The sequence below is a fragment of the Camelus ferus genome, chromosome 7, assembly GCF_009834535.1.
Source record: "Camelus ferus isolate YT-003-E chromosome 7, BCGSAC_Cfer_1.0, whole genome shotgun sequence".
Taxonomy (NCBI): Eukaryota; Metazoa; Chordata; class Mammalia; order Artiodactyla; family Camelidae; genus Camelus; species Camelus ferus.
Window position 1 is genome coordinate 42,806,568 of NC_045702.1, and position 23,155 is coordinate 42,829,722.

General features: G+C 41.1%; 1 protein-coding gene across 1 annotated transcript in view; it reads left to right on the plus strand.

Moving 5' to 3' along the window:
- JAZF1 (JAZF zinc finger 1) overlaps positions 1-23,155 on the plus strand; it is a 299,936-nt gene that overhangs the window by 158,989 nt on the left and 117,792 nt on the right. The window contains exon 2 of the mRNA XM_032483807.1: positions 10,564-10,636. Coding sequence (XP_032339698.1) covers positions 10,564-10,636 — 73 coding nt within the window. The remainder of the gene's footprint in view (positions 1-10,563; positions 10,637-23,155) is intronic.

A 23,155-nucleotide genomic window follows, 5' to 3' on the forward strand; every position in this document is an offset into this window, starting at 1 on the left:
TTTCTATTCTTGAGCAGAAAATCCAGTATTTTTTACACTAGATTGTTTTTACTAAAGATCAGTGTAAGTCAAATCCTCCAGAGTCTGGTCTATTTGAGAACCAGGACCTTTGGTGGGGGGTGGGGGTGGGGTGCTGTGGATGAGAGGCCTTCATTGCCTAGCATGCAATACTTGACATAGATATTTGGCCTCCTGTAAATATCAGTTATTAATGTTAATTATTTTAATCTTGATTTTGTGTTTTCCTAATTGGGGCTTACTTCCTTATCAACTTTTTCTCCTCTAGAATCCAAGTTTGCCCTAAATTTATACTTTGGTCAAGGGAAAGGGAAAGAGATTTCTTTTGGTGAAGATGGGAGAGACTGTCACAGTGCATGCAGGTTTCAGGTGAATGCAATTCATGGTGTCAGAGCTACCCTTTAAAGAAGAAAAAGTTTTGGGCAGGTGGGGGTGGAATGGGTTGCAGGGGAAAGAGAAAACAAATGGGAACAGATCTGCATTAATAAATATTCAGACTGAGTCCCACTCTTATGTCAGTGTTTGTAGGTGGTGTTATTACATATAGTAGTGGGTGATGGAAGTTGTGCACACTCTCATTTTTCACTTTAATTGCTTGCCTGAAAAGATCCTGACAGCTTCAAAGGTTGCTTCTCGTTGCATTGTTCATAACTCAGAAGTAATATGCATGTGCAATTTGCTTCATTATTGCCCACTAAAAACCAATTCTAGGGAAAGTCCTAAAGCTACCAAAGGAGCCATAATTTGACATGATGGTTTCCTCCTCCTCTTTCTCCCACTCTTTAACTATCCCAGTTTAAAAGTGAGCCACAGATGCTGTGGTGATGTGGGTGTGATTTTACTCTGATTTTCCTTCCATGAGCTGATAAGTTAAATTCTTAAAGAGAGCATTTTTAAAACCTAGGAAAACAAGACAAGATATAAAATGTTTCATAGTTCAGATTAGAACTTTGAGTCCAACAAAATAAATCAGCTTTCCAGTTGTTTTGTATTTCTGGTTAAGATTTGATTTGGCTTCATGTAACTGAAAAATCCTCACATAGCAATGGCTTAAGTGAGGGAGTTTATTTCTCACTTTCAAGAAGTCTGAAGATGGTCAGTCCTAGAGTGGTGCGGGGCTTATGGGATCAGGAATGCAGATCCCTCTTGTGTTCCTCAGCCATGTATGACTTCTGTTCCCAGGATTATCTCCTACCCAGAGTGGATGCAGGACCTTCTGGCGTTCTTCCAGCCAGCAGAAGGGAAAAATACCAGAAAGAAAGGCACATGACTTTAAGGGGGCTTCCCAGAAGCCTTACATCCTATTGGCCAGGCCTTAGTCACAGGGCTGCACTGGCTCAAGGAATGCTGGGAAATGTAGTCTTTATACTGGACAGCCATATTTCTAAGCATTATGGAGGAAGAAGGGGAAAATGACTATTGGGTGGTAGCCAGCAATCTCACTACATTATATGTATGATGAGTTCTTAGATTTTCTCTGCATCATGATACCACTGGTAATAAAATGGAGATAATTTATAGCAGTGCAGAGTTTAATTTCAAAACATTTTATGAACTAAAGAACCAAGTAGTAACTACACTGAACACATTGCTTATTTGATTCTCATTTCAGCCCTCACGAAAAAATGCTATCCTTATCAACATTTTACAGATGAGAAAACTAAGACTTAGAGAGGTTCTACAGCTAGTATCGCATGGAGGCAGTTTGACTTGTATGGAGTTGCATTATTCTTCTTCTTAATACCAAGAAGTGGGAGCAGGGATTCCAATGAGAAGGTAACAACAACAGTGAGCCTTAGAGACTCAGATATCAAATCATTTAAAACACTCAACTTGGGGACACTTTTGACTCAGTTCTCTTTTTATCCCAATCTTTTATATTCACTCCCTTGTGAAATTTTCCAAATAGTTGGTTTCAAATGCGACACAACCTGCTTTACTTTAGCCCTGCTGGAATTCTGCTAGGCCTCCTAGGTCCTCAGTCAGTGCTTCCTGATGAATTGGCTGAGCTTTATGATAACCAAGCGTTGACTCAGGGTAGTCGGGCTTTGGCTGTATATCATTGTTTTGTTGAGGGGGACCCGGTCTGATTCCAGTGCCTGCTGGAATGCGCAGCATTACGATGGGATTCTTCAGCGCTTCCCGTCCCTATCTGTGTCTTGAGTCCGTTATCTCTCCTTCCTTTGAGGCCCAGACTTCTTGGTTCTGCAAAATGTCTTCCCACACATCAGAAGCAGAACTCCTTTTCTTGCCTGTCAGACCCTTTTCACTTTGTTATTTCCTTACTTTTAGTAATGAGGCACTCAGTTCTGTAACACAAGGAAAATCATGTATTTCCATCTCTGCTTTCACCAAATCTTGTATTTCTGTATTCCAGTTTCTCCCCCATTCTCCACACCACCACCAGTTATTTTTCCAAAACATGGACCATATCAGTTTGTTCTTTCTGAGGCTCTCCGTCATTGACAGAATTAAATTTGAACTCCTGGAGAACATTTCGAACCTTCCAGCTTGTGGGCCCATGAAATATTTTCTTTCTGGAAGTTTCTCTGATTCTCCCAGAGAGCCGTGTTGTTTCTCCAGCAGTGAGTAGTAGTTCTCTGGGTTGGCACATATCACAGTCTGTCTTGGATTATTGTTAACTGTGAATTGTGTTGTCTTTCTTGCTCAGTCATGAATCCACTGACAGAATTTCCCTTGTGCAACTAGCTCATGGCAAGAATTTGAATATCTTTCTTGAAATGAATTCAGTTTCTGAGTCTCCATGAAGAAAGTCAGAACTCTTAAGTCATAACAACCTCTTATATCTCTTGTAGCCTCCTAACCAGCCTTTTGGCCTCTTGGTTTAGACCACAGAAAATAACAGAAATTATCATCTAGAAGCAATCTAGGAGCAATAGCGCCATTCTCATAATACTCATAGAGCTCTAAAGCAGGGTTTCTCCACCCCTGCATTTTGTTGACATTAAACTGTTGACATTTTAGGCAGGTAATTCTTTGTTGGGATGTGGGGGTGGGGGTTGCTGTCCTGTATGTGCATTGTAGAATGTTTAGTAGCATCCCTGGCCTCTACCCGCTGCTAGATGCCAGTAGCATCCTCCCCCGAATTATCTCCAGACATTGTCAAATGCCCCGTGGGGAGGGTGGTGGGGGAGGCAAAATTGCCCAGAGTTCAGAACCACTGTTCTAAAGTATCTCTATAAGTATTTTATAACTAATGAATATTGACTCTTCAGCTCTGCTACCTTTCCATAATGCCCACGCACAGGCTTCTCACCTGTGCTTTCTGCTTCAAACTTCACGCCATTTTTAGATCCCCTAATCTCACCTATGAACGACTCCCTATTTCTAACCCCTTTCCTTCAAAACCCAGCTCAGTTCCTGTTCATCAGTAAATCCTTCCCAGATTAGCCCTTTCTGTCCGCTCCCCCCACAACCATTATTCTGAATTTTGCATCATTTTGTAGCCCTCTGCACATCTATGCTTACTGGTATATATATTTTTATGTAAGTATCTGTATATACTAGACAGTCACTATGCATGAGTCTGTGTTTCTCTCCTGTCTGTCACTGCATAAGCATACCTGACAGCCATGATGGGCTCTGGCAGTCTCTATTGTCCCAAGTAACAGGGTGAGAGTTTGCATGGGTAAATAACACCCTGTCACTGCTACAGAGTATGGACAGATAGTGTCAGACATATAAGACAACACATCTTATACTTAAGGAAAATAGGTACCACTCTCAAGTGGTCATGAGTGACCCTAGGAGTCTGATGGGTTGGTAAAGAGTTAGAAAGCATCCTCCTCAGAACTGTCTCTTTCTTATAACTTTAACCCTCTGGCCATGCCGGAAACTGGAAATGCTGCATAATGCTGTGTTTGTTTATAAATGAGCCTCCTAGGGCGTTGTCCAAATGGCTCCTAGTTGAATAATGTTTATCCATTCACTTGTGGAGGAAAACTCAGGCTACAAATGGGAACATGAATGCTTTTTAATGGATGGTGTTATTGTACTGCACAGCATCCCCAACTTTTAGATATTTAACTCATAAAGTTTACAGCAACACTTAACTGCATCTGGATTTCACATTGAATTTGGAAAGGCAAGAATCTCACTGTAATTTGCACTGACTGCCCTGTAATGGAAATTACGGCTTGGGAAAAGTTTCAAATGACGTGTCTATAAACGAAGGAAAAGTTGATCCATTCAAAGGCTGGTTCTGTGCAATTGTAGGGTTTTGTTTTTGTTTTTGTTTTTTTTTTTTTTTCATTTTTATTTTTGAAAGGACCGTTGCCAGCAAGAAATATTTATTTCAGCAGCTGAAGTAAACTAGCTGTGAATTAAAAGCTGGTCTTTGTAAATTGTTGGTTCATCAAAATTCAGTCCTAAAAGTGGAATGAAAGTCACAACAGAACTCTGCTGGCCTTTTAAGAAAGCTCTAAAGATTGTATGGAGGCCAGTGTTACAACTGGATGGTAGCAATGAATTGACTTCAGAGGATGAGCAGCATTTTTAATGGTCAGAGTGGTGGGCTAATGGGCCTCAGGATGCAGGGCTTCTGGTCCTCACCCTGCTGTTAACTTGATTTGTGTAAATAGGCATGTCACTTAACTTTCCAAGCCTCAATTTGTCTGCTCCTTTGCTCTTGTCTCCCTGTCTCCTGCCATTTGTTTGTTTTGGTATCTCCCATTCATGTTCAAGACTTTCCCTCACATGCCTAATGATCGTTCTTTGACTGTTCTTGGTTCCCATTTAAGACTGAGGCAATAAAAAGCTGATGGGAGGCTCTGGATGGAGGCATGGATAAAGCTTGTTGACCATGGACTTCTCTGCGGGGAGATTGTTTAATCAGGGAACCGCCAGATGTCGGCATCTGGCAATCTCATCCCTGTGCCCACTTCACTTAATCAGAGAGGAATCCTCCTGACTGGCTGCCACTTGGGACCAGTAGAGTAGGTGTATTTCCGCTCAAATCCCCTTGTTTTCAGCGCTGTGTTCTTCCCACTGCCCCTCTACTTCCGCTGTGCTTGGTCTCCTGGCTCAGTGTCTGTAGATAACCAACCTTTTAAACAATTCTTTTCTTTTCAGCCCTGAATCTTCCCTTCCCTTGCTGTTTGCAGTACCTGGCACCTCTAAGTCCAGGGCTTCTCAGGGCTTCTGCAGGGGGTCCACCTCCTGGCATGTGCGTCTCCCCGCTGCAGGCACTTAAGGCTGTAGCTTCCTCTACTGTCTAGGTCACTTGTCACTCCTGGATGGGTTTTCCATCTTCCAAAACCCTGGTTGAAATCACTTGTCTGCTGACATCTCCCGTTTCTTTTTTCTATCCCTGTTTTTGTTTTGTTTTGTTTTTTAATTATTCCTCTGTTTCTACCTTAGTAGGGCTATGGCAGGTGAAGGAAACAAATGCCCTTGATCATCTGCCATGTTTGACCAAAAGGTTTCCATTCTCTCATCACAGAATTAGTGTATCCATTTAATAATTGCTGTGCATCTCCTACATGCCTGGCACTGAGCTGAGTGCTGGAGGGATGAAAGAAGTTGAGATGGTTGAGAAGCATGGAAAGGGGAAAAGATATACCCAGAGTTGGCCTCTGCAGTGACCCAAGTGCTGGGTGGTGCTGGGAATGAGGTGGTGCAGAGAAAGGAGGAGGGATGAACATACTCAGCCAGGGATGCTGCGGAAGGCTCTGCTGGGTAAACTAAAACTCTGTAGCTTTATGAGTTCCAACTGTTGCAGGGCGGAAAACTGAGAACACACTGTGCCCATTAATTATTACCAAGTGAGTCCAAAGAAAAGTGGGGTTTCCATCCAAGAGCTTCTATAGCACTCATCTGGCTGGGTGGGCCTTTGCCTCCCCAAGGTCTTCCAGGGCTGTAAGTCGCCCACTGCCTGCCCACCCACATCGTCTCCAGCCTCCCACTGTTGCCCTACACACTAAGCCTGGTGTTTGGAGGATATAGAATTTGAAGAAGGCCTCAAGGGGGCTTGATACCATATTCCCTCCTCACTGCTGCCCTCCCACCCCCGCCTGCAGATAGCTCATTGCGGATAGAGGTCTCATTAGTCCAGTTGATCAGTAGTATGGCTGCTTTCCGATTTTGTTAAATTGAAACTAATTCCAGGTATATAAAATCCTAGCAATGTAGACTAGTTAAAGCATAGCCAAAGCCTATAAGCTCATCAGTTAGCCTCAGTTAACCCAGAAAACAACCTTGATAAGAGTTTTCACGCAAGCTTGAAGATAGCACTATGAAAGACTCAACGTAGATTCCCAAATCCAGAGACTTGGTTGCCATTGGTTCCCAATACCAGAGGCAGCAGAGCTGATGAACACAGGCCTCCCTGATCGAACAAGATGTGTTGTTTGTCCTTCTTTGATTATATTTAACTCTAGTTCCTACTGAAAAGGGTTTGAAGTCTGTCCTTTCCTATTTCTGCCATCTGCCTGGCTTTCCTCCTTCACTACTTGAGAAGTAATGGGAGCTGGTGCTGCGACATTGAGCCCTTTGCCACTTAATTGAATCTATAAAACCCAGGTCAGTGGGACCATGTGAGCTGCAGAAAGCTCCCACTTTGTGTGTCTAGTCCTTACTGTAGAGCTGTGCGTGCAAGCTGTTACCCCGAAATGAGAATGGTGGAAGAGGTACATTGCCGTCTGCTTGGGAGCACGCTGTGTTTGAGAAACTTTGAAGTAAGTTGATAGGTTTTTATTGCTTGGGTATTTTAAAATACCCGTTAAGATTTGAATTCTCTTAGCCTTCAGTCAGCTTGAAATCTGTGAGTGTGCAGGGGGTGATATGAGACAGAAAACAGTCGTCTCTCTGCTTTTTTTTGGCTGTGCCCTGCCCTACTGAGAAAGTTTGGGTTTATCTTACTGTCACTTCTTTGTGATATAAAAGTGGCAGAGTGTTGTTATATGGGCTGTAGATAGCTGCATACTGGGAATGCTCACTTTCTTGCCACTTGCCAGTTGAAGGAACATCACGTGGCTATTAAAAATGCAAGTGTTTCTATCCCACAGACCTTATCCTGGGTTGGATATTATCTATAGGCAGTAGTAGCTAGTGTTCTGGCTTCACATTTTTTTTTCTATTGAAATATAGCTGATTTACAAGGTTGCATTAGTTTCTAGTGTGCAGAATAATGATTCAGTTATACATATACATATATATTCTTTTTCATTATGGGTTATTACAGGATATTGAATATAGTTCCCTGTGCCCTACAGTAGGACCTTGTTGTTTATCTATTTTATATATAGTAGTTTGTGCCATAAAAAAGAATGAAATAATACCATTTTTCAGGTTCACGTTGTTATCAGTGCCGTAAACAAGCCAGAGAAATATCTGGGGGAGATTGTGTGCTGTGACCATTGCAATTCATAGCACATTTCTTATTGTAGCAACTTATGCAAAAAAAAGTGGTGTGGCCCATGGTATAAGGAATTTCTTTTTATTGTAGTCAGTCATCTCCAACGCATACCGTCTCCAGTTCACTCTGATTATGGCCTTCAGTCTCCGTCATCATCCTGAGGTGAAAACCCTAGTCTGTCACTCTAATCCTTTCATGTAGAGAGTTTTTAACATCAGTTACTTTTCCGCCAGGAGGGGAGGAATCATGAAGGCAGCTGTTATACTTATACTGAATGTAAAGGGCTCAGCAGTGTAATCAAATCCATAAAGTGGTGAGCCACGATCCCCGCACACCAGTCAGCCAGGAGGCGAGTGGTGGTGCTCATGTTTACGAGTGACCAGCAGCTGATGCTTTGCACCCAGTAGCACTTGTGCAGGCTTCTCCTGGTTTGTGGACACCAAGTGCCTAATTTCGTTTTAAGAATGCAAAGCTTTAATAGATGTTCTAAAGGTCGCCCGAGGATACATATAATGTGAAAAAGATGTTTCAGGCCTGGTGGACGTCTTTCTGGAAGTTCAACTTTCTTGTCCTTACTGGAGTCCGCCTTCTAGAAAAACAGGAGAATCCTCCCTGAGGAGCTTCCGTGTGGTGTTTACAGAGAGAGTGGCATTTAGAAGCTTCTGGGAGCCCATTTCACCACTCATAATTTGAGAATATGTGAGCATGAGTCAGGCATAGGTTATGGAAGGTGGTGGAACAAAGTGAGAAAGCAGTATTTCAAAGCCTTGCAAATAGAATGCAAACATTCTTAATTCTTTGTGAAACAAGATTTAAAGATGCAGTTCATGTGAATGTCAGTGGCCAACACCATTTATTTGCATGGACGTCAGAGAACTGTAGAATTTTATATAATATGCTTTCTTCCCCTTCCCCAAAGAGGTACTGGAGTGTGAAGAAGAGAATAATGCAAATGTGTGTCTGTGTGTAGGTGTACAAGAACACACGTGCATGTGCGCTAATAAAAATAAATAAGTCAAGGTAGCTTAAAGAGGTTGTATTTCAAATATTTTAGAAATTATACAATTTGGAAACAAAGCTTTAGAAGATGGTTTGTGGGAATACTGTTAGACTAAACTTTGGTTACAGGAATACAGGCGACAGTGGAAAACATAAAAATGTTTATTGGGCTCTGAACTCTCTTCCCCTTTATCCACACATTTTAGACTCAAAGCAGTGCTCTTTTCTTTCAAAATAATATACCTGATATAATCATGCACCAGATGTCTCTGTGAAGAGATGCATTTCAGTAATCAGGTTCAGGTCCCTGTCTCAGAAGCCAAGTGTCTCGGTCATCAGTGCCTAAACTTGAGGTGAAACTGTTTTGTGAGTGCTTGAGAAATCTTCCAGACATTTGCAGTCATTGCCATGTTCTTTCTTGTCTTCCTCTTTTTTATTTTCATTTTCGTGGGTTTTGTCTCTAATCTCTTGTTTCTTACCTCGTTAAAGCGCCTGCAAAGACCTTGCAGGATTGGTCTGTCAGTCACCATTTGCACACATGGCCCACTCAGCATGGCCTATCCCAGTGGACGCTTCTGGGGATAGAACACCTCTCCCCAGTGAGCCTTGTTCTACTGACTCCTCTCCGGGGGACACAAAGCATTCCTCTCAGCAGCATGGATATACTTTGGGGCTCCAGCAAACTTAGATGAGTGTGAGCAAAGGTTGTGTTTTAAAACTAGTTCCCTTGAAGAGTGGTTTCCGTGTATTTAGAGAACTGTGGGTTGTATCTGTAGGCCAGTGATCTGTCTCAGTTGCCTATGTAATCATTGTAGGAGGGAGAGGAAACGCTGAGTTACTGATGTATTCTCACTGGCTCTGCCAAAACCTTGAGACCCGACTTGATGGAGCCATTCAGAGAACCTTTGTCTCTTGTTTCAGAATTTGGCTTTCATGGACTTGCGATGGCAAAGACCCAGGAAGCGGGATTTCTGAATAGTATGTCCCTGAAATTCTTGGCATAGGAAAAACAATAAAAGGAACATGAGATTTTTAACTTTAACACCAAGAATAAAATTGCCACTACTGTCCGGTTTTAGTCTAGGGATGGAAAGCATTGCAAATTGATTTTTATGCTGTCATTTTTACTCCCCCGTGATCTGTGCCACTGTGTCTGCACCCCCTCCCCCCTCGCCTGTGAAGGCACTGTGGAGTCAGCATGTGCGTCTTACATCTACCACGTGCAGTGAGCATTTCCCGTACAAAGGTGCTTGAAACAACATCTGTCATTACATCAAAGAAGGTGTTATTGCCAAGTGCAGCTGGAAGAGTTCTAATAATGGGATAGTTTTAAACGCGGCTGTAATGAAAAGAAATCGGTGTGAAATGTCTGAACCTTTCTCTAAGAAAACAAAAACGTGTTCAGTTTCTTTTCTTTATAGTCTTACTGTAGGAACATTGTTTTTGCATATATTTACCACAATTGTTTCTCTATGTGAGAGGTTTGAGAAAACATTTCTACTTGTGAAAAGTGCATTTTTGGTGCTGTGTTGGAGATGCACCATTAGGGAAGGTTGCTATGGTGTTGAATTCTCTCTCTTAAAGGGGGAAAAAAAACCCTCTGATGAATGTGGTGTTTGTGGATTCTGCACCAGCATGAGAATTTCTGATTGAGAGTCTAGAAAATACATTCATTATACAATTAAAAAGGAGAAGAGTTGCTCTCCAGAATGTGAATCCAAACCCAGAAAAGCGTTCAGTGAATAAGAACAATACTCAGTAGATTTTCAAATTGATGGAGTTTTCCAATAGCAACTAATTTGTTCCAGCATTGACGTGAGCATAATTAACAGAGACTTTCTTTCTTAGGCCGATTAACCACCAAAAACCATGCCAACATTGTAACTGTAAGCAGTGAAAACCAATATTTATGAGGGGGATTGTGCAAGAGTTTGTGTGACAGATGGACATTTTATCACTGTTGATGTTTGGAATTCTCTTGAAAAGTAATGCAATATCTTGTTATTTATGAATGAATGAACAAATGATTGTGCTTTGCTGACAGAGTTTTCTTTAAAAAGAGGTATACTAAATTAATCTTTTTCTCTCTTTAGCCTCTGTTATTTTAGGTTAGGTAGCCTCGTATATTCTGATGCAAAAGCTGAAAAATCATAATTGTGTTTTTATTTCAGATACAGATCCACGTGTTTTAGAAAAACAAGAATTACAGCAGCCAACCTATGTTGCCCTCAGTTACATTAATAGGTAAGCCATTTTCAGAATTTATAGCAACCTCGTATCTGCCGCATGTTTATTTTTGAAATGTGTCTTTTTAACAGGGTAGAAAAAATGTTTTCAGTCTTAAAATATTTACAGGAGATTATTTAAAGTCAACCTCTATATGGAATTTTCTTGTTTCTCTGTTGGGAAGAGGAAGGGTTGTAGTTCTCTGTTCATATGGTTGAAAACATGACTGATTTATAAGCTCATTCTGGAAGTATTTTGTATGCAGAGTTAGAGTATACTCTTCTGACTTCATGGGGCAGTTTGGGAGATTAATGGATTTATTTTCGAATGAAACTTTTAAACCCTGGGGTGAAGAGGTGCTTTATGAATTCAGAACATTGTTGAAATATCAGCATATATCAGGATATATAGCAAATTGAAATAATTTAATATCAGAGTTACTTAGTAGCAGCTCATCTTTTGGTAAACATTCTCAGCAACTGACCCCTTCTGTATAGAACAACATGCATTTTTACTGAAACTAAATGTGTGAGCACAACTTTAGAGAACAGTTAGAACTTGATATATCGGGTCTAAAAGAGGACTTGGTGTTACAGCCAACTCAAATAATTAGAGAGACAGGGATTTTTGAAGAGAACCTTAAATCAACTTATGTTAAGAAAACACATCCTCCCCCTACCCCCACCCCCAAAGAGAAAAAGGCAAAGGAAAAGTAAAACTAGTTTTTAATGGGAATGAAAAATTCTCTGCTCGTAATTCAGTGCATGAATTTCTATTGACTGTCGCGTTTTTATATAAGGCGAAGAGTGTTTTTAGTTTCTTGGTACCAGACCTGAGGTTCAGGGTCTGACTTGGAAAGCTAGGGATGAATTAAATCTGTACTGTTTCATTTTAATGCCTTTTTAGAAAATTTACTTAAATGTTGTCTGGGCAGGGCTTTGAATTGGAGTCGCTGTGCTCAGTTCTAAGTTCTTTTATGAAGCAAGTTTTTGAAAGGATTCATTAACGTAAACATCTATTTGCACATCTCCTTTGGGTTTCCTACTTATCAGCCTTTCCTGGAAGTTAGATAAAATATCTGCAGTTTTTTATTACCCATAATTTTTGAGAAGTTTTACGAGAACACCTTCGAAATCACATTAGATACAAATAAAGATGTATGTACTTATCTGAATTTCTCACAAAACCTGTGTTGTTTCCAGAGATTAGTATAGGTTTTGAAAAGTGTATATATTAGAATTATGTGGATGTAATGTATGTTAATTAGCCTACTAATATTGAATAGGATAGTCTTATAGATTAATTGTGGTATTGAATAGGACACTTTTTAGTAGTGTGGCTATTGTGTTTAGGGTAAAATATGTTACCTGTGTATATGCAAATTCATGTACCACTCCTTCTTATCCTAATGAGTCTGAGATTTTTCACATTCATTCTTCCTGTTTATATTATCAGCCATGTTGGCAGCAGGAATCTACTAATTACACAGGCATTATACTCACTAAAGAAATACTCTGTCAGGTGTGATTGGGGACTCCAGTCGGAGAATTCAGACAAGGGCCACAGACCAAAAAACCACCAGAGAACTTGAATCGAGTGTGATAGTTTAGCATAAACTGTGCTTAGGATGTGCTCGAATCCTAGAGAGTCACGGTGTAGTCAGTGGGTGTGAAATTTCCGAGATAAGTCTTCTGGGAGAAAATGAGTCATGTGAAAAAATAACTTTTTATTATTACAGCCGTATACAGGCATTGTAGAAAATTAGAAAATGTAACCAAACAAAAAATTGTTTTATTAAAACCTCACATTCCTGCCACCCAGATATCACTACTGGTAACACCTTAACACATATTTTTCTGATCACTTTGGAAAAATAGTATGTAACAGCAACTATACTTCAATTTGAAAAATAAATAAGTATAAAATACCGTGGAATTTTTAACCATAAGCTGTACGTGTGGTTTTGCAGCCTGCTCTTTAGTCACTGATCTCTACTTGTCCACTTCAGTACATCTGCATCTAATCTAATACCCTGATCACGTGCAGGTTTCCCCAGACAATCTAAACAAGTCCGTTATAGCTGTTTGTCTAACCCAGGTCTCCAATCCAGAACATCACATCACACCTGGATGTTTTGCCCTGCAAGCTTTTAACCTGGCACAGTTCCTTTCATTGACAGTGACTTGTCAAAGGGATGAGCCAGCATCCCCCAGAAAGCTCCTGCCTTCTGGGTGTTCTTTTGGCTGTCTCCAAGATGTCATTTCGCAGGTTCCTCTGTCTTCTTTGTTTGCTACCAACCAGAAGTTGAATCTGGAGAAGATGTGTCTTGAACTGGACACGTTGTATTTAGAGGCCTGAGAAAATGGAGACTTCGCCCCAACATGTCCTAGCTAGTAGAGAAGCAGACATATGTAGGGGGTTGCTAGTGATCTTTAGGTCAAGAGAAGGACTGCGTATGGAAGGTTGCCCAGGTTACTGACAACCCTTGGTGGACAGTGCCACATTCATAACATAGGACTCAACACATGGTAGACTCTCTGGATATTGGTTTGTAGGTGATAAATAAACACCTGGCAAATGAAAAAGAGAGCTGACCAATGGAGAGCTGCAAGGAGGAAGCCGGGTCTGGCCACAGGGGAAAAAATGCTGAAAGGAGTCTTAAGGGCCTTTGACACAGGAGGGAAACATATTGGAATTCACATGAAGCCTGTACACATTCAAGAAAAGAGTAATAAGGGTTAGGTAATGAGAGGGAAAGTCAGCTTGATGGCAATATCCTGCAGAAAGAGTACTATTTAAAAAACAAAGTTGAACAAATAAGATTTTTTTCCTTAAACCTCAAGGGGAAATAAATTCTTAATTTTTCTGAGCAGTGAAGACAGGAAAAGCATTAATATTTCTCTGCTCATATATCTGCTTATGCAACTCTAATGTTCTTTTGGGCATCTCAAAATTGAGATGAAACTTTCTTTGGCAATAGCATTGACTGAAATCACAGAGTTAGGGTTCTTAAAATGGAGCTAACTTTTTGGATTAAAAAAAGAATTGAGTAGAAATTGGAGCCTTCATTTATAGCCATTTTAATTTGCTTTACTCTCGAACATCATGTGTTGAATAAAACTTTAATTCCTTTAAAAGCAGTTCTGTTACAACATCTGAGCAGATTTTAAAATAAAAATAGTTTAATGAGAAAAAGAGGGAGATTGAATTAGTGGGGGTTGTAGGAATAGTTTGGGGGAAAAAAGATGGATATGACTGTTAAGGATAGGAAGTTAATTTTTGTGACATGAGGAACAATGACAAGTTCATGTAATAGGAAATTTAATTGCTTAGTCTGTATAATATTTATACTCCTGGAAAAAAGGATATGAAGGGCAAGGAAAAAACAAGATTTTGGATGAAAGAGAGAATATAGAGGAAATAATACTAGAAAGAGCAAACTCAACTCTTTTTATGCCTTGAGCTATATGCTAAGCATTTTTTTTTACATTGCTTATTTCATTTAATCTTCACTGTGAGCACATGAAGGAGATACTCTGATGATCTCCACTTTACATGAGAAGTTGAGACTCAGAGGAGAAGTTAAGTAACTTGCCTTAGGTGGTACAGTGAGGGAGTATTGGGTTTAAACCTGCACAGTTAGGCTCCAGAACCTGGCTTTCTAATCGCTGTACAACCTGACTTGTTGGGATATCAGAGAGTTAAGTACTAGCTTAGGAAATTAAGTGGAGGATTTGGACAACTAACATTGGAAAAACAGGGTGGATAGCTGGGCAGAGGGGATGCAGAAAGACATAAAAATAAGAGTAACTATCATGTAGAAGCTGAAAATGCTATGAGAGAGGTAACCAGGCACTCCTAAGTGATACATTGCCACCAGGAAACTGGCTTGAACATGCAAGCCTAGCATAGCAGGTGTCAGCTGGAGTAGGGAACGAGGCCTTAGCATCTTCAATCGGGAGGAAAGGGCAGAGCACCATGAGGGCTCAGGAAACAGTCCTCCACCACCTGTCACCAGTAGGCAGGTGGTAAGTGAGCTGCAGGGTGAAGTCAAGTGAGTCTCCTTACAGAGGCTGATGAGAAGCACTGGGCTGCATATGGGTGTTTCCTTCAGGTTATTGTGATACAGGTCAGGTCACTGTCTTGAGGTGACAGGATAGCTTATTAATAACTTGTGTCTCCCCAGAAATGGGTAAACTAACTTAAAGACATGATAACAAACACGGCCATGGCTCTTAACTATACTATTTTCTTTACAAAATATATGGTTTTATTACAATAATTGGAGTGTCCAAATTAACTTTTAATTGTTAAAATGTGTATGCCATTTTGGTGTCAGCTGTAAAGGAATATCATGCCCAGATGCAAATGAGTACCTTCTTGGCACTCAATCTTTTGTCATTTTGTACCTTATAAAAATTTAATATTCTCTTATTACTGAATCATAGGTCTACTCAGACTCTCTTTGTAAGGCTCCCTGCACTGTTGGCACAGCAGTAGTTGGGTTTGACCTCCTCTAAAAATGGGTTTCTATTTAGCTTAGTGTTTGCTATTAAGCTAGCAGATTCTAAAATGGGTTTCATAGAACAGTAATTCCAATGGGCTGTTTGCTAGCTTCTCTCTCTCTCTCTTCCTCTCTCTCTCTCTCTCTCTCTCTCTCTCTCTCTCTCCTCTCCCCGTCTCTTTCACTCTCTCTCACACACACACACACACACACACACACACACACACACACACACACACACACACACAGAAGGACAGACAAAACTCATTTATTCACAAAACGGTTCTGTTGGGGAAATCCTGAGTTAAATAACGTAGGTTTCTCTGCCACAGGATTTAATCAGACCCTCTCCTATGCTGATATGCGTTTTAAGTCTTCCGAAGGGATACTATAATTCTCCTACGTACCTGATCCCAGAGCACATTTTCTTGAAGCATCTGATGGGACTAGCTCTTCATGTACCAGTTGGGAGTTGCTAGAATTAAATCACTTTGTGTATGAGTGAATGAGAGGGTGAATAAGTCACTGAATCTAGGGACAGTTCTGTGAGAAACCAGGAGCCTGTACTTTCCAGGTGCATTGAGAAGACTATGTAATGAAAATGGAGTGGTGTTCAACTCTTATTCAGCATTCGTATGGAATGCAGCGTAAAAATATGCTAAACAGTGACCCTCACTAGTTCTCCTACCATAAACACCTGGATAGATGTATGAGACAATGGTTTTCAGGCTCTGGACAATAGGCAGTGCAGGACTGTAATCCCTGGGAGAAAGGAAACTTAGGAGGGGAGCTCTCTGGTCCTCTGGCTCACTGACTGAGGACATTTTCCTTACTGCAGTGGAGTGAGCTGGAACCCAAGGAGAGAGATGTCATATTGGGGCAACTAAACCTGCTGGAATCTAATACAGGGGGACTGGAGATGAGGGATCTGTGCAGAAATGGGCCACAAAAGTCTATATGAGGTCCTTTGTGTCCATGGCTAAGGGTAGAATTGTTCAGGGTAAGACTGTGAGCCCTACCAAAGATCAGCAGCTACAAGTGAGACCCACGGCCTGCACAAGTTCAGCATGATCAGCCTGAAATTGAACTGCTTGCTGGAACAAAAATCAATAGTCTTCATAGGAATGAATCAGATACACAATGTCTAATGTACAATGAAAAATTACTAGACATGAAAGACACAGAACATCTTCCTCTTAGACAAGGAAAAATAAGCAGTCAATAGAGAACCCTCCCTAAGATGGCTCAGATGTTATATTTAGGAAACAAAGACTTGAAAGCAGTCATTTTAAATGTGTTCAAGAACGTAAAGGAAAAATACACTAAATAAGAGGTTGTTTTGAATGAAAATAAAATCAGTCTGGATGCTTTATTTTTAAATCCTCCTACCAGAATGTGAACTGCTTAATGAAAGCTTTCTTCCTCTTTCTCACTTTCATTCCCACTCCAAAACCTCATCTAATTCCCCCCAACCCTCACTCTTGCTGTTTCAGTTGGACTCATTTTTGCCAGATTATAGTCAGTCATAGCCTCATAAAAAGTGCTGTAATTGGCCAAGTGTGTACTGGCCTTCTATTTATTTTATACAAACAAGCCTGAAGCATATGATTTTTTTTTTAATCTGAAAGCAGTATTTTGTCTTTTTTTTTTTTTTTCTTTCCATGAAACCACCTGTTTGTGGTCTTCTGAGAGCAATCATATTTATTACAGTACAGGACATAGTTTCCTATTTCCCTCCTTTGTCCATCAGGTCTGAGGTTCTGCTGTGTGCCCCAGGCCCAGCTGAAGTTTGTAGCCTAATGCACACCATAAACATGTTGCATACTGTTAGATCTCAAACACCAGACATTGTGCTACCATTTTCTTAACCTGTGTTTTTATGGACATCAGTTGAAACAAAGCCGAGATGGCTGCCTGCCAGATTTTCTTTGTAATATCTCTAACCTGATTTGGCTTTCTCATTGTGTTCTGCAAAAACCATGTATTCTCAAGAGACACCAGGAGGCTGGAAAGAGCCCTTATGTGACATTTTGGCTTGCTCCGACAGAATTAGCTTGTGCTGCTGGCATAAAACACGTTAGGAGAGGAGAGTCTCGGCAGGGCTGGGTGATATGATTCACTTTTTGGGTAGTGGGCCTCCTTGTGTAACTTGTCTAGCATTTATTCTTAGGGCAATCGGTGTTTCAAAACAGATTGCTTATACAACTCGTGTCAGGCCATTTTTTAGCCTTTCTTATGTCTACCCGTAAGTATTTATGGCTGATCTTCTTTTTATGCATCTTTAAGCCCACTTCAAAGCTGCATTACATTTTTTCAAAATCTTCAGACTTGTTACAGGTTGAAAAAGATTTGCTGATATAGAAACCATCTAGAAATGGTCTTAGATTTTCTTTTTTTCCCCTTTGTAGAAACCCATTTCCTGGATTTTATTGTAACCCTTTGCTCCCTTATGTCCATTAACCAGTTCTTTCCTGATTCTTCTCTTACCTCTTTGCCACACAGATAGAGGCTTCTTCCCAAGTTTTGTCCCTGGTACTTTGCTTTTCCATCTGTATTCACTCCATTCCTGGAATTGAGCTGTCACCTCTGTGGAGAGGACTTCTGTCTCCTAATCCGAGGTTTCCTCCAATTCTCATTTCTCGCTGCCTGTTGGGACATGAATGTTCAGTACAGACTCAGCTCCTCCAGTGCTGGGCCCATTATTTCACATCCCCCTCCAAACTGCCTTCTCCTTTTTGGATTCATGATACTTATCCATTCACTAGTCTAGAAAGCTTGGAGTTAATTCCCTTCTATCCATCTCTTTCCCTCACTCCCATTTCCAAATAACCAGGCAGCATATCTGTAACATCTGCATCCTAATCACCTTTAGAACGCTTCCCCTGCTACTGTCCTTCCTTGAGACTCCAACGTCCTGTTTCAGATTGTCCCGAGAACTCACTAGTCTCCCTGCCTGCCTCTACCCTGCCATCAGAAGATTTACCCAGAGTATCAGTCCATGTGCCCCACGTACAGAAACCTTCCATGTCTTGCCCTCAGTTTGCTGGGTTCCTCCCTTTTCTCTGCTCTTACCCTCCCTGTGCCAATTCTGCTCTTCAAGATTGACTTTTAATGCTGCCTCTTTTATGAAAGTTCTCCATGGTCCCAGAAGGAATTGTTAAATTTTTTACACTCCTTTTCCAAAATCACAGCACTAACACACTTAGCTGTGACCATTGGCTCATAAAATTGTGTACAAATGTATGTAAGATCAGTAGCTTCTCTCTTGTCTCCTCAACTTCCCAATAAGCTTCTTGCCCTAAAGTAACCAATGTTCACATTACATTGGGTATCCAGCTACATTTTAACTCAGGTGCAGACATGTATGTAGGGGTTTGGTTGTTGGTAACATTTGTTTTTATAAAAAATGGGAGCCTAAAATAAATAAATAATAAAGGAATATATAATACTTCTTTTTGTTTTTCCATGTTATGTCTTTCTAGGTCTATGTTAGAGGTAGCTCTAACTCATTCTTTTTAATACCTACATAAAATTCTAAGATATGGATGTATGACAGTTCAATTCTTTCACTACTGATTGGTGGGCACTGGGGTTGTTTCCAGGTTTGTTTGTATGTGTATGTGGTTTTTGCCACTAGTAACAATGCTGCCATGTGGATTAATCCCGGTTTATTCTACAGGCCAATATTTCATTGCTTGTGTTTCTACGTTAGTAGACTCTTTAAGTTGGGTCACCTCCCTCTCCCATCTGTGGCTTCCTACTGCACCTGGAGTTAAAAATGAAGCTCCTCCCCATGGCTAACAAGGCCCTGTCATGGGCACCCCCACCTCTCAGCCTCACCTCTCACCAGCCCAGTGCTGCTCGGCAAGCTCATCCTGCTCCCAGCTCTCATCCTTGCTGGGGTGCTCTCCCTCCATCAGAGCTTCATGCGGTTGCCTCCCCTCCTGCAGGTGTCTGGTCAGATGTCACCCGCACAGCAGGCCTTCCCGACCGCCAACTGAAATAGTTCCCTATCCACCCCCTCTGTGCCCTTCCTCTGCTTTCTTGGTCATGTAACTTAACACCACCTGAAGTCACAGTTTAATGAGTTATCTTGTTGTTTGGTACCTGGCTCCCCCTGGAGAATGGGAGCTCCCTGAGGGGCAGGGACTTTACCTTGGCTGTCACTAAATCCACAGCTTTTGGAACAGTGCCTGTTACATCACAGGTGCTCAGTAAATATGTCTTGAATAAGTGTGTGACTAACAATCATAGTTTTACACGTGTGTCTTATGTTGCCCTCCTGTTACGTGTTCCATTCTCCTTTCTATTTCTTGCTTCTTTACACCTGACAACGTGGCGAGTATTTTGCCTGTGGTATGAAATGCATTCAAGGGACTGTTGTCAGGGGTGGTGAATTTTAACATCAGGGATGACCTTGGAGATCCCCCTCCACCGTACACATTTACAAAATGACTCAAGGCGCTGCACCTCTCTTATTTCATTTGGAAATTCAGATCACTGGCAGTAATCTACTTGATTTACCGTTTTCCCCTTATGTGCGGCAACTTGGAGTTAATTAAGAAGGCCATGAATCTTCCCTCCATGGCTCCAGTGCACTCCCCTTTGCGGGATGCTCTCATATTGCTGAGAGTGTTGATTTGGGACTCAAGTTGAAACATGACTTAATTTTCTCACATTGAGGTTCATTATGCTGAGCCTAAAGACTAGTCTTGCCTTTGAAGGCCCCTGCGCTGGCAAGCTTTAAAATAAGCTTCGTGTTCCCAGGTTCTAAATAACTTGCTCTCATTTCCGCTACCATGGCCAAGACCTTGCCCGTTGGCTCAAAGTAGTGCAGCTGGGTCAGTCCCATGGCCCCAGAAAGACCTCTCCATCCTCAGGCACAGTGTGGACTCTCACCTCTGGTCTGTGTGTAGGTTGTTTCCAGCAATAGCAGTCTGGACTAGGGAGGAGAGCCACATGGCCGTGGCGCCCAGACAACACACACCGCCATCCAACCCAAACAGATGAAGACAGTCAAGTCACGAGGAAGCATCCACCTTAAATCCTTAAAAGACCAAAGCTCAATTTCATGGCCGCTGTGTCATGTTAAAAAAGAATGAAATGTGTAATACAGAAAATGACTTCCCTTGTCTCATAGTTTTCAACACAGATTAGCTTCTGGTAGTTGAACACCTACTGTGTGCAGGGCCCTGGGCAGTGCATTTCTCTGTGTCACCTGTGATCTCACAGTGACCCTGCCTCATAGCTCTTCTCTCCTTTTTCCCCTAAGAAAATGAATTTCCAGCGAGGCTGTGTACACTCTTAACCTTTTTAGTGCCTTGGACCCCTCTGGTGAGCTGGTGAAGGCTATGGGCTATTTACCAAAATAATGTTTTTAAGTTCATCAGCTAAAATATATAGTATTACAAAGAACTCAATTATATTCAAATAAAATTGTAAAAATACTGAAATTACCAATTTGCAATATAGTAACATGCTTCTTTACTAAGGCCTTAAATAAAAAAGCTGAGGTGCTGGGTTAATAGCTTAGAATTAGTGATGAATATAAACAATATTTGAGATATCTGTTACAATTCTACTGTGATATCAAAATATCTGTGGCTTCCCTGGGTGCAAAGTCATAGGTACCCCAAAGTACTATGATTAGTTGTCTGTATTCGTAATTGAAAGAGATGCTGTGTTTCAGTTAGAGGTGACTGCAAGTAAAGATGGACTTTTTTTTATCCAGGTTCACAAATCTCCTGAGTTCTATCCATGAGCCCCGTAGGTCCGCAGACCCCAGGTGAAGAATGCCTCAGGTAGCGGTAACCGTTAATAAGTAGTTTTTAGAGGTGGGCTCCAAAGCAAACTCATGCAGTTCAAAGTCTTGGTTTTCCTTGTACATCCTAGTGCCTCCCCATGCTATTACCATGCTTTCCATAAGAATTCCCTACATTTTAACTCATCATCATACTGCCCTGTGGAGTAGGTCACAGCAGAAACAATGAAAAAAAAAATGTAATTACCCTTTTTATTTTACAAGGAACTTCCACAAATAATTCCATGTATTCTGGTTTCTTATGAAATCACACATTTTCTCCATTGAGCCATGATCCTCTTATAAAAGACTCTCCTCTTACCTCATTTTTCACAAGGACCAGAAAAATTCAGTGACTTGCCCACATGCACACAGCTAGTAGATGACAGACTCAGGATCTGAACTTCCAGATCTTTTGGCTGTATATTTTGATCATTCTTCAGGATTACCTGGATACCAAGGTAAAAAGATGTCATATGATTTCTCTTAAAACCGCATGGAATCCCGGCCTCTCCAGGATAAGGCCAGTGTCTCCTTATCTCCAATTCCTTTCGTTGTCTTGCCTCACACACATTACATCTAAAAACCCACAGCTCAGAATTTACTCACATGTAAATCATACATCATATTCACTTTCCATCATACATGCAAACTATTAGCAGTTACCAGACTTGAATAATTTAAATGCTAGCTTGTATTTTATGTCATTGTCTCCAGCTGCTGCTAAAACCCAAACAACAAGCGAGGAGGAGGATTTTTCATCCACCGTAAGGAGACGATAATTTAGTCTCTGGTCATTGCGCTCATGTCAGTTCTGTCCCAGGGGCTTTTTTTCCCTTGCTTGATGCCAGTTAATGCATTTTCCTTGACAATCAGTTCACTCTGCACCATTGCTCAGACTGTAAACATGATGTTCGACACAGAGAAGGATTTGCAGAGAAGCCTTCCCAGGGCTTCCACCTTCCGTGATCACCGAAATTTCCCTGCAGATTTAGGTGACAACGTGGGCCCGTGTAATTTACAGATGGTTGGGCCAGCGTACAATCAGTTCTTGCCAACTCCCTCTCTCCTCTAATGAGATATGATTCAACATGCCAAGACCAGAAATTGGATCCGGCTTTTGGAGTTGTCCTTGCCTTCTCAGCAGTGTCTGTGTACATCTTTTCTTGACTGTGCCTGGCTGAGCCAACTCAGTTTCTTATTTCAAATTTAGAGTTTAGCAACAGTCAACACTTGCTCCTCTCGAAAAGCACCGTTATCATCGTGGAAAATTGTGTGCCTGTCTCTTTATATCAGATACTGCCCAAGTTTGCCTTTGGCCCAAACTAAGGTTAGCAGGAAAGGGTTATTGGTGTCACCGTCCCTATAACTAGAGAAAGAATGTATGGTGCCCTTTGGCAGTGTGTGTCAACTGCAAATGCCTCTGTACTATAGTCTTCCAGGAAAAATAGAATCCATCGTTGGTGCAAACTTGATTTATTTTTTTCATTTTCATTACTGGGGCAGATTCATTTGGAGCAAATAAGCTGGGACGTCTCTTAGACTTGTTCTTCGTTGTGCCCGTGCAAACATTGCTCTTTCTTTTATTGCCCATTTTCTCATTGTGTTCAGCACCAGCCATAGTTGGTGATGTACAGTTCTCTTGGGCCAAACAAGGATGATGGGAAGTTTCTATATCACATTCATCTTCGCTAGACAGCAGCCATATTTTTGAAAACTCAAAGCCAGAATGCTTATAATTAATAAAGGCATGATGCTCTTAGCTTATTCACCCTTTAAAAAAAATTCTTTCTGGTCTTTGGCACTGATTTCTCTAAGACTAAGTCATTTAGATCTTATTTTCTGTAGTTTTAAAGGGGGCATGCACATATTTGTGTATAATAGCAAAGTCAAAGAAATCTTCATTTAAACCTGAAAAACTATCGTAAAGCCTTTAGTTTCTCCCTGAGGGCACATGGCATTCCTGTAGCCCCTAAAAGATACTGAGACAAAAGACAGGTACTGGCTCTGGGATTTTACTTGATAAGCCTCTTTTTTTCCATATTCAAAATAACAAGAGCTTTGCCCATGGCTGTCATCTCTTCCCATCTGCTAATAAGTTTATTATATGAACTGTAAGTTATGGGTCTCATTCTATTATGCATAGAATAATACTGTTTATGGCAAAGCAAATTAACCGGGAACTTCATATGGTCTTCCATTTACTTTCCATTTAATTGTATCTGATTTCTTT